The 12,807-nt window shown below is 37.8% G+C and overlaps 1 protein-coding gene across 1 annotated transcript; it reads right to left on the bottom strand.

The window, feature by feature from the left end:
- Window positions 1–7,628: 7,628 nt before the first annotated feature.
- Window positions 7,629–8,355, bottom strand: LOC114698386 (keratin-associated protein 6-2). Its single transcript, XM_037210004.1, has one exon. It carries the CDS (start codon window positions 8,317–8,319, stop codon window positions 7,918–7,920), a length of 402 nt encoding a protein of 133 aa, XP_037065899.1. The 5' UTR covers window positions 8,320–8,355; the 3' UTR covers window positions 7,629–7,917.
- Window positions 8,356–12,807: the final 4,452 nt, after the last annotated feature.

Here is a 12,807-nt window from a genome sequence, read left to right as displayed (position 1 = left end):
AAACTTTAATGCCTTGCCAAAAAGAATGGTACTTATATAAGAATGTACTATGTATCTCATCATTGCCAAAAGGTGGGTCTTAGGGGCTCTAAAAAGATGGCTCAGCAGTTAAGAAACCTACTGCTCTTACAGAGGACCTGAATTTAACTCCTAGCACTCATATACGGTAGCTCACAACCATCTGTATAACTCTAGCTCCAGGGGATCAGACCCTCTTCCAGCCTTGATGAACACTGCAGATACCATGAGCACACACACACACACACACACACACACACACACACACACTACACCTCAAGTAAAATAATTTTAAAGTAGGTTTTAAAGTATTTTTCACCACTGAAATAAATATGTGAGTTCACAAATGTCAAGTCATGAGATCCTGTCATTGCACACCATTCTCAATCCTCTTTTGCGTCCTCTTCAAAATAATATCCACCAAATATATTTACCCACAATAATTTTGCATATTCTTGTATTAAAAAAATCAAACAAAAACATGAAACTTTTGGAATTAATGAGTGTGTTGGCACTTTGGTTGTCATGATGAATCTGTGGATGTAGTCATTTATCCAAACCTCCAAAGTTAAATATGTTAAATAAGTGTGATTCTGTAATGAGTCTTTCTCTGTTCTGCAGCTAGCTTCCAAATAATAACATGGAGACTTATTTATTATGAAAGCCTGGCCTTAGCCTAGCCTTTTCCCACTAGCTCTTATAACTTAAATTAACCCATTTACATTAATCTATGTTTCGCCTCTGGCTTTCTACATTCCTTTCATTCTGTATGTCTGCTCCCTCCATGTCTCATTGGTGTCTGACATGCACCTAGATTCATCTCCTACTTCCTTTCTCCCTGCCAAAGTCCCACCTATACCTCTTGCCTACCTATTGGCCATTCAGTTTTTTTATCAAACCAATCACAGTAATATGTCCTCACACTGTGTACAAATATCTCACAACATGACTCTTTATATCAATTATACTTTCATAAGCCTGGCAAACTAATAACCCAACAAATACACAAAAAAATACCTTTTTATGCAGTTACTGAAGAAGAAAGACCTTCCTCTACAGCACAGATGGTGAGTGAGTGATCATCAGACAGTGTTGTCTCTGCCTGGAGGGCTGGGAAAGTGGATCACAAAAAGACTAAGTGGAGAGATGGGATAGAAGACAGAGGGCATGTAGATTCTTGGGTGGACAATAACCAACTTGTAGTATTCCATACATGACAAGTAGTCTCTGTAGTAGTTTATGTATCAGTAGTGGAGATACATAAGATTGCTCTCAGGTAATAGGTCCAGAACATAAAGGAAAAACTATAACAATTTTTAACTTGCTGCTTCAGTTTCAAATTACTCATTGATATATGAATTTTGAGCATTTATCTTTTTTTTTTTTTTTTTTTTGGTTTTTCAAGACAGGGTTTCTTTGTGTAGCTTTGCACCTTTCTTGGAACTCACTCTGTAGCCCAGGCTGGCCTCAAGCTCACAGAGATCCGCCTGCCTCTGCCTCAGGGATTAAAGGCGTGTGCCACCACTGCCCAGCAAGCGTTTATCTTTAATTATGAATGCAGACTTAAGCTTTATCAAGAGAGGTTACATACACACATTGAGGGAAGTATTGATATTCCTAGATTTGTGGTAGAGATAATGAAGGGAAGAAGATATTGTTGGACAAGTATGTATGAGGAAATCTTTGGGAGTCTGACTGCTGTATCTGGAGTTTCCCCTTAGCAAAAGGCACACAACAATATGTATGTAAATACAGATGTGTACATTCATATATGTGTGTAAAAATGTATGTAAGTGTGAAAATGTACAAATTCAACTACAAGCTGCACTAAACCAAACCATGTGGTGTTGATGAAAGAGTAGAAAGTATGAAACTTAAGAGAAGCAGTAAGTAGACCTGAGTTCCCACTACCACAGTCACAGTGCTTCCTCAACCTTCCAGAATCCCACTGATGCTCCAGTCAGTCATAACTGACAGAAAGGATGCAAATTTTGCCAAAACAAATGAAATGCACTGACTGAAAAAGCATTATTTTTCCAACTACAAAGCATTTATTTACCACACAAAAAGCATAATAAGAGACACAAGAAACATTAATTTACATTTTGCACATAATCAACCATCTCCAGTCGTTGATACCCCTAATGGAAGCATGTATATTCTCTCAACAACAACTTCTCTGAAATTAATTAGCTGTCTAACCTGTGTGTGAATGCAGAAATGGTAGAATGGGGCACTTTTCGTGGAGAAATGTTAATCTTGAAATACTTTGCTTCTTAAAAGATTTATCTTATTTTTAATTATGTGTTGCATGAATCTTCAAAGTTCTTATTAATAAAATCAAACCCGAGGCCAGTTATTGAGGTCCATGCTGGTTGATCAGAGAGACAGAACAAGCCACAGCTATCTCACCTCACCAGTTCCTCAGTTGGTCCTGTTTTCTCAGACTGGAAGCTTCTGTGTCCTCATCCAGAATGAATCTCAGCTGAACTGCTGCTCGAAAGCCTGAAGCTTAACCAGCCACATGCTTAACTAGCCACATGCTTAACCAGCCAAATGCTTCTAGTTTCTGGTCCTCACGCCTTATATATCTTTCTGCTTTCTACCACCACTCCCTGGGATTAAAGGCTGGCTTTCTGGATTAAAGGTGTGTGTCACCATGCTTGGCTATTTCCAATGTGGCCTTGAACTCACAGAGATCCAGAGGGATTTCTATCTCTGGAATGCTAGGATTAAAGGTGTGAGTGCCACCATTTTCTAGCCTTTGTATTTAGTGGCTGTCTGTTCTCTGACCCCAGATAAATTTATTAGAGTACACAATATTTTGGGGAACACAATACCACCACAATTATGTGTATGGTATGTGTGTCTCTACATGGGTATGTACACATGAGTACAGATGGCCACAGAGGCCAGAAGAGGGTATCAGACCCCCTAAAACAAGAGTTACAGGATGTTGTAAGCCACCTGATATGGATGCTGGGGAACTTAACTTGGTTCCTCTACAAGAGCACCAAGTGCTCAGTGATCTATCCAGCCTCTTGTAACACTTTACAGACATGTTGTACAATGATGTTCTATCAGCATGATGTATAACATATTTTATAACAGCTATATCCATAGCCAGACTTGTGCCCACAGTATTTCTGGAGCCACCATAACAGCAATATCCACAGCCCCCACAGTGACATCCAGAGTGGTTTCAAACAAAGTGCCAAAAAGCCAGGTTCCAGTGAAGGGGCTGGATTTTTCCCACCTTTGCATTAATCTTAGAAACACTGTAATTCACAGGAAGATCCATAATGATTATGGTAAAAAAAAAATTCATCTAATGCCTAGTATGTATGAGTCATCTCACTCAACTGCTAATAAGAAAAGCTAGTCTCTTTATAGCTATAGCATCTACCTTAAGAAAACACCTTATTCTAAGTTCTTCAGTTTACTATAGAACTGTGTGGTTGTCAGTACTAGTCATCATCCTATGCCAGCTTTCAAGTCTACACGAAAAGTCTACAGTCAGGTAGCCATCTTAACACATGACTCCAAAGGCATATTCTATATAGTGAAGCTCTGTAGGAGATTAGGCAATGTGCTGAGAACGCAACTGTGAAATGAACTTGACTGATTACATGCATTGGTTTCCTTGTTTCCAATTGCTTCATAGGCAACTGTGAGAGAACCTGAGGCCTCTCACACAAAAACTCAGTGCTTCATCTTTCTCAGGATCCACATAACCATCAAAAGAACATTTTAATAAGGTGTTTTTCATTCCTAGGGCTCAATAAATTTCTCATCAGCTCTGTGTACAGATTTAGCTCAAACTAAGATAGAAGATTAATATCCTCTACAAAGAGAAGATAAATGTTTTGTAAATCATAAATTTCTTCAATTATTTCATCTATATAATCTCAGTTGGGAATGTGAGAGATGTAGGTACCAAATAGATAGAGGTCAATGAAAAAACTGTTGAGAAACTTACATCACTAATATATTACCAAACATAGGTATGTATTTTTCTTCCTTAAGCTACCTAAAGTCCTAATTTCTTACTACCAAAATATTGAGCATTAACTGTGGCAGGGACTTTATTACATCTTATAGTGACCCATCACACTCTGTAATTATTTTTCAGTAAACACACACACACACACACACACACACACACACACACACACACTAGTATATAGTAGTATGTAACTAGTGTATAATCATCCCCATAGCATATAGACAAATTGTTTTAGTGTCTTATTCTCATGCCTCCTCAGTCAAGTATGGAGAATGGATCTTTTCACTCTCACCTTCATTCCATAATGGTCTATTTTTAAAACATTCTCATGGTATTATCTTCCTAATCTCTGATAACATGTGAATATTGTTCTGGTCACCCAGTGTGACCAAGACTTCACCAAATAGTTCAGAGGTCAGAAGAGGAAGCCAGCAGTGGTTGTTTTCTATTACTATGTAACAAATTTTTAAATTAACAATGTAACACAGGATTCTTTATCTTGGTCTTTGTTCAGTGTTTGTAAATCAGAAGTCTAGATACAAGCTAGCTGGAATCTAGAGTATCATAGTGCTACCACAAAATATCAGCCAGAACAAGCTCAAGCTTCCTTTTCCAGATAATTTGAATAGTAAGGAATCACTCCTCCATGCATGAAACATACTTGCACCAGAAAATTATTTCTTTTTGTTATCTGCAATTCAAATAATCTACATGTGCTTTGTCCACCAACCCCAAAATTATTACTTAAGTGATATCCTCCCCTCTTTGCTATGGTTAAAAGGAAGCTTCTTCCATACCTAAAAAGACAAGTCACAGAATGGTGTAGGTCATTAGAAGCCATCTTAGAATTCTCTCTACCAACACCTGTGAACTTCTGCCTTGACCTGTCTTGTGATTACATTTTCTCCACAATGACTATGAAGCTAAGCTTCCAGCATATTGACAGTTCCAAAATCTCTCTCCCCACTCTCCCCTTCTAAGAAGGCTCCAACTCTTCCTGAACAATTTGACCAACTGTCATTCATCCTCAATATTTATAATTTTTCTTTTTCAAAAATATTTCCAATCTTTCACTCTAATCTCAAAAGAAAAGATTTCCACAAAAACAAAAACTTAAGAAGCTGAAAAGTTAAAAAAAAAAAAGCTTAAATGTTCACTAACACACTGAAAAAAAATTCAAGGCCATCAGTGCTTGTGAGTGGTTGAATCTTAATTATATAACTGAAGGCCTTTCTATATTCCAAATGCATAATGGGTCACTATAGAGAAATGAAAAAAAAAATGTAAGAACCTCCCTTTCTGCATTTTCCTGGAATCAGCATTACCGTTTTCACAATCAGACATTAGTATCCTAAAATAGAGTGGGGATATATATATATATATATATATCCTATCCTGTTATTCCTTCTTGCTTGCTGGATTCATATTAATCCCCCAAAATGAACTCTAACAGTGGGTCAGCTACATGGTTTTAAATGAATCTGTTTGTAAACTACCTGATAAGGAACTCATTCTTGATTTGCTGAATCATGTATTGGAAAGAACTCTGTCACTGCTTTACTGCTGCTCATTCACTTCAAACTTAACTGTCTCTCCAGGGACAGAGGACACGCCTGTAATGTATGCAAGAGCCAGAAGGGGTGGAGGACAAGGAAACAAGGCCTTCCAAACACAACAGGACCACTGCACACAAGAACTCACAGAGACTGAGGCAGCATGCACAGGGCCAGCACAGATCTGCACCAGCTAGGAACCTGGAGCTGAAAGGAGACGTGGACACAAGCTCCATCCCTAACCCAGACACTACCACCAATTTATAGCCACTTGTAAATTAAAATATAGTTTTCTCTCAGGGGCTCTCATTGGGAAAACAGACTACTCTTAAATGTAGGCCCCATGTCCAGCAGTCAGTGGCCAACAGAAAACAAGCTCAACAGCATCTTTGTAGGTTCCTTGACTCATAATGTTGTGGCAGAGCTTTTTCTTTTTTCTTTTTTTCTTTTTTCTTTTAGGATTTTAACTTTTTTATTTTTACTCTTTTTTTAATTGTATATCTCTCTTCTTTTTTTGTTATCCTACAGGTCCTTTGTGTATATGTTATGACTTCCAGTGTTGTGTTGTTATGGGGTCCAAAGAATGTGAAAACATGACTTTCTGTGTCTATGTTTGTTTTGCTTTGGCTCTTTTCCTTCTGTTTTTGTTTGTTTGTTTTCTCCGATTCCAATATGTTTGTCTTTGTTTTATCTAATTATATTTTATTATTATCCCTTCAAAGCCTATTGGTTTTCTAATGAGAGACAAAAAGGATGTAGACCCAGATGAAAGAGGAGGTGCTGGGGACAAACTCAGAGGAGTAGAGGAAGGGGAAACCATAATCAGGAAGTAAAAGAAAAAAATCTATTTTCAATAAAAGAAAAATATATAATAATAAAAAAAAATACCGGGCAGTAGTGGCGCACACTTTTAATCCCAGCACTTGGGAGGCAGAGCCAGGCAGAACTCTGTAAGTTCAAGGCCAGCCTGGGCTACCAAGTGAGTTCCAGGAAAGGCACAAAGCTACACAGAGAAACCCTGTCTCAAAAAAACAAAACAAATAAGTAAATGAATGAATGAATGGATCCCATTGTCATGTCTAATTCCTTCCAAGAGAACTCATTGATATGGCGTTTGATAGTTACCATATATTTCACACTTCATTTCATACTTGCCACATTTCACATATTCCACAGCCATGTCTAACAGTTGATTCTGGTGTCTTCACCTGGTCCTAAAATGTAAGGAACTTCTTTATATACTTAGCACTTGTTGCTAAATTTTCTTGACTTTCTTTGCTATTGTGATTTTTTTTTTGTATTAGCTCCAAGAACACTACTTCAAAATACCTCCCTGAACTGTCTGACTGATCCATCCCTACTCTTTCCCACTGTCTGCAGCCCCTCAACTGGAGTCATATATCAATGTATCATCACTGTTGCTGTCTTCTCTATTGTGATGCAGATGAACTGAGAGAACAGAATTCCTCTGTAATAGTCTTGCTGTATCCAGGATGTGGTCTATTCAAAAACACTTGCTGTTTAAGAGAATCAAATCACTAGGCTGAATTTCAGCAAAGATATTTGCATTTCTATCTGATGTAGAATGTATAATATATTTTTCTTCTAGCTTATCCCTTTCTGGGGTTTTAATCCTCCTGCTTAACATCCAAGTCTCACTTTAATTCTTCAATAACTCTGAAAACAATCCCTCCCATTTCATTCCTCCATCCAGGTCTCAGGCTATCTCTGTTCCCCCTTGGGACATTTGCTATAACCTCATAAGTGGGTATCATCCTCCTCCTCTCATCCTCTCCTTCCCCATTTCAGGCATAGTACCATTTCCAAAGCTCAGTGCAGAAATACCCCATGGCTTGTGCTTAGATGAATGAAGTCCTGAGATGTCCATGGAAAGCATGTGGAGAAGACGTTATTGATGCAAAATAAGAAGGTCCACACATATCAGATAAGTGCTCCATAAACTTCAGCCAATGTAGAGTTAAGCCAGGTTTCAAGATAAACCAAGGCAGGAATATACAAGTACACAAAGATTTGTTAGAATCCAACGCTCATTTTATTGAAAATAAATTATGTTCCCAGCTGTAGATGTTACAGCCATTAACACATTCAGACAATAGAACCAGAGGGCAAGAGAGCAAAGACTGACATTTGAGAACCAGTGAGATGATACTGTAGATCCCACCATCACAAAGATTTCTTCTAAATATGTGCAGGTGGAGGTCAAAGATTTTGTCAAGTTTGTAGTTTCTTGGGCATAGAGATCCTGGCCATGGGTCTTAAAAGAAGCGTCATCTTCAGAAGTGTCATTTCAGAAGCAACTGGTCCTCTCCTAGGGATGTTTTAGCAGCAGGAATAGCATCTTCTGTAGCAAGATGGTCTAGAGCCACAACAGCCGGACCTGTAGTAGGAGCCATAACCACAGCCACTTCCATAGCCAGAGCCATATCCACAGCCATAGCCAGAGCCATATCCACAGCCATAGCCAGAGCCATATCCACAGCCATAGCCAGAGCCATATCCACAGCCATAGCCAGAGCCATATCCACAGCCATAACCAGAGCCATATCCACAGCCATAGCCAGAGCCGTATCCACAGCCATAGCCAGAGCCGTATCCACAGCCATAGCCAGAGCCATATCCACAGCCATAGCCAGAGCCGTATCCACAGCCATAGCCAGAGCCGTATCCACAGCCATAGCCAGAGCCAGAGCCACAGGAGCTGCCGTAGTAGTTACAACACATGTTGTCAATAGGGGAGAATTCACTTGGGTTGCAAAAGAATATTTCTCAAGTGTAGATGCCTCTGCTATCCTGGGACCTTTATATACTGCCAGTAATTGGCAGAGCATACCATTCATTCCCTGACTTAACTAACAAACATTTAAACTATTGCATTCCAGTCACTGTTGACAACCCATAATGGTTGCTTAAAACAAGCACATTACTTTGTAAACTCATTTCATTTAGAGAGCATCATTTCAATTTCCTCTGTTAGAGAAGTTTCTTAGTCAGATCATGTTGCCAAGCACAGAATTAATCTTTCCACTTGTCATTCAGTGTGTATCTTATATAGCAAGGCTTGGAGAGACTGTAAGAAAATCTCTCTTGGGGGCTGGAGAGATGGCTCAGTGGTTAAGAGTACTGACTGCTTTTTCAGAGGACCCAGGTTCAATCCCCAGAACCCACATGGCAGCTCTCAGCTTACAACTGTCTTTAACTGCAAGATCTGACACCCTCACATAGACATGCAGGCAGGCAAAATACCAATACACCTAAAATAAAAACAAATAAATTATTAAAAAAATAAACTCTTTTTTCAAAAAAAGAAAATCTCTCTCCTCCTCCTTCTCCTCCTTTCTTTTTTTTAACTCTTTCTTAAATTTCTAGCTTCTCCTACCTGTCTTCACTTTTACAACTCCCTCTACCCACCATCTCTACAGATACCATATATCTGATCATTCAAGTACAAGAACGTTTATTGGGTCTCTTATAATTTACAGATATAATTAATATGCTATCTGTATTTGAGCCATGCATAACCTTCTTTCCTCCAAATGCCAAGCAAGCTAAGGCCCTGAGAACCTCAGCATCTTTCCTCTTATCTCTTGCTTTCTGGGCCAAAATATGTCTTGTTGTTAAGATACCTTAAAAAATCATAACTAGCGTAATTTGGATGGAAAAGTAAAAATTTTAAATCTCACTTAGATAAGGAACTATGTTCTTTTCTGAAAAGGAGTTTTTTTTCAGACTTTGTAGATGAGATACCTGTGCATTTGTGGAATTTAATAAGCCATTTCCTTCTCCATCCACTAATGTTTCTTCACCTTTACTTTGGAAGTTAAAAGATGATGAGTAATTTTAGGATGCTGACAGCAAGGTGCCCTTGCAGCTCCTAACACTTTGCAGATATAAAATAGGGAAAAAATATAATTTCTTCCATCTACTCACACTGGCTGAAACTACTCATTTTTTCCAAATTCTGAGACTTCTACACCCAAAAGAGTTGTTCATTGCAACTCTGAAATATGGCATTTTCTCAAGCTCCTCAGCAGTTGTATTGACCTTTCCAACATGTAAGAGAGAAGAATGAGTATCATTTCTTCAGATACTATTTTTTCCTTGTCCTTATGCCACAGCTAAAGAACATTCCTACTTATACATTAAATCAAGATTTCAAATCTTATCCTATAGGAAGGATTTTCTTGCTGATACTTTGATAACTCTCCTCTTTACTCTTATGTGTAAATAAAAGTCATGGACTTGTCACACTCTACTGAAATTTTGTTTTGTCCATAGATTAAAATATGGTGTTCATGAGGCAAGAAATCATACTGTCTACCTGGGAACTTCCAGTCAGATCCATATTTTACTGCAAATAAGCTTCAGATGAATATGAGACCGTGACAAAGAAGACATTCAAATTGAAAGCTAAATTTACCAGGTTCTATTGAGGCAACTCTGAAGAGCTGAAGAGTCTACTAAAGTTCAAAACATGGTCAGGATTCAGGGTGGTATATGTAGGATGTGGTTGCTTGATCAGATGGTTGAATGGTTGACTAATTTGGCTCTAAAATTCCTATTATATCCCACAAAACATCGAAGAAGTATTACTTCTTTTTGTATTTTCTCTAATTAATTTCAAATTGTACTTTTACAGATCTACATGAACCATTGATATTCTCTAAGGAAATGTTCATAATTTGTGTTTGTGCCATATATATATATATATATATATGTCCCTATCCCTCCATTTGTAACAGTTTGTTGCCATATACTACCTTAGTGGAAAATAGTATGTGTGTAGTATAACTCAGTGCTCCATTTACATGATACAGAATATCTTTCAGAATATTGAAATTGGTGTAGTTAAACAAAGAGTGAAAAAAAATCTATCTTTCGATGAACTTCATCTTATATTCCTATCACTAAAGAATTTCAAAATTCATCCACACCCATAGCAAAAATGAAACCTAGAACCACGTCATTTATCAGTATCCCTAAGACATTTATGGCAGCTTGTTATCCTCGAATTGATGTAGGGCAGATTGCATCAGTTGTCAGTGACTACAGTGACATCCTCTCTAAGAACGTGATATTTTCAAAAGAATGTGGAGCTTAACAGAAGCCACTTTACAGTGTGCAGGATGGAGAAGCATATTGTAGCTTGGTATTCTTCTCTCTCCTCTGTTCTTTCTCAGAGTACAAACCTACTAAAGTAATTATTTGAGCAACATGATAGTGCTGTGCCCTGGTTGTTATTTGAACCTATATTCGTGCTACCATGCCATAAGAACTTGTACTTAAACTTTATGAAATTCCATTTAAGGGAATATTCATAAACTCCAAAGATGAGTAGTTCTTGAAGCAAGCTTAGAGAAGACCACATCCTTTCTACAGGTCATGGAGGGGTATCAAACAAATTTGGGGCCCTTAGTGTCTTGGTCATCCTAATCAGTGCTGCTTTCCATGTTTCTAGATCCTTAAAATCTAACCCTGGAGTTCTAACTCTAAATTTAATTCCAAGAAATGGATCATAAACTCATTGATTTCCACTCCCTCTGCAATTAAAATCATGAAACACACTACAAAGAATTCATAATTTTTTGTCTCTGAGTTTTATCCCTGTGTAGGCATCACTTGTACAACTGAGCTGAGTATGACAGACCCTAGATAAGCTCATGATAGATGAAGGGTGTTCTTTTGGGAACTGGGCATTTGCAAGATCAGATATGTGCACAAAGAAAGTCACTCCCATTGGAGACCTTATATAATCCCAAGTGTAGGGCTTATTGTTTCCAATATTGCAAGAACAGAAATGGAGCTACTGTCGCATCTTTCCAAACTCTTTAGTTACTTTGTCATGAAAGTCTTATAAATAACATGAGAAAAACTATATACAAAAGTACAATAACTATATACCATATATACAAGTAATAAATACCTAAACAATGTCTAGTCCATTTGTATTTGACAAATTCAGAGAAAATAATTCCATTATCTATCCTATTTTGGTAAGTCCAATTCACTTAATTCACTTTCTATCCTAACTAATCTTCAACTATAACTAACTAATTTTCAACTATAACTAACTAATCTTCAACTATAACTAACTAATCTTCAACTCCCTCCTTCAACTTCATGTCCACAGCCATGAAATCCAAGTTGGAAATCAGAATAAAACTTGTATTCTTGGCCATGGATGATTGTGCTGTTGGAGACATCTGGAAATCACTGGAGAAATTTTCAATTGTTTCAACTTATGGTGAGAAGGAGCCTCCTCCTGGGGTTATCAAGTGGTAGAAACCAGGAATGTTCCTAATTTTAGGAGACCAAGAAGAGTACCAAATAAAAGTGTATCTGACCTGAAATACCAATACTGTGGAGGTCTAGAAACTGATTGACAGCCATATGTCTATCAAGAGATGCATCTATTATGAAAAATTCTAATCCAAGCATGTCATTTTTTTCTTATGTTTACTCCTGATCCTTGATATCACCGTACATGAAATGCAAATGTCTTAAAAATTGTAAATTAAAGGAAGTCTGCTTACTTATTTTTCCTTGTCCTGCTTACCTAGATTTGATTTGAGTATCACCTTAGAATCATGCAGACTCCAAACTCCAGCTGTTTTTCCACTCCAACAACCATGAGATCAAAAGTGGAGGACAATATAAACCAGAAAGATCATTCCCCTACTTAATGCTCAGTTTCAGAAGGTAGAATAATGAATGGAGAGCCACTAAATTAATGAATGTCTTCAGTAGGGTTTTCCCACAGATGACAGTTACATTTTGTGATGACTTAAGGCACCAAGCATTCTTTTTCCTTCTGTTGAGGAATCCCCTGCCTTCCCCCACCCCCAATATCGGTCATTGGTCTTCCTGGTCCATCTGCGGTGCTTCATCCCTAGCAACAAACATCAAGAAAATAAAACTTCACTGAGAATCTCAGTTTCTTTCCTCTTCTGTCGATCTGGAAATTCAAAACTATAAATCCTACTTTACAGATGCTATGGAATGGATGCTTTGCTTTTCACTGTCACAGTACCTACTTCCAAAACAGAAAGCACTAAATTATCTCAAAGTTTTCCCATCCAGATTGTATGGCTTCCAGTACATTCCCATGAAGATGTTGATCCAGAGAAACAAAAACAATCTGTACTATGTACATCCATGAATAATCAGATCTGAATGAGTGCTTCACACACAATTTATACTTATCCAAGGCTT

Source organism: Peromyscus leucopus, chromosome 12 (genome assembly GCF_004664715.2).
Source record: "Peromyscus leucopus breed LL Stock chromosome 12, UCI_PerLeu_2.1, whole genome shotgun sequence".
NCBI classification, from domain to species: Eukaryota; Metazoa; Chordata; class Mammalia; order Rodentia; family Cricetidae; genus Peromyscus; species Peromyscus leucopus.
This window is presented reverse-complemented; position numbering and strand designations above follow the sequence as displayed.

Bases quoted from the DNA above. Each gene is read 5' to 3' on its own strand.
- LOC114698386 (XM_037210004.1), bottom strand. From the start codon at position 8,319: ATGTGTTGTAACTACTACGGCAGCTCCTGTGGCTCTGGCTCTGGCTAT.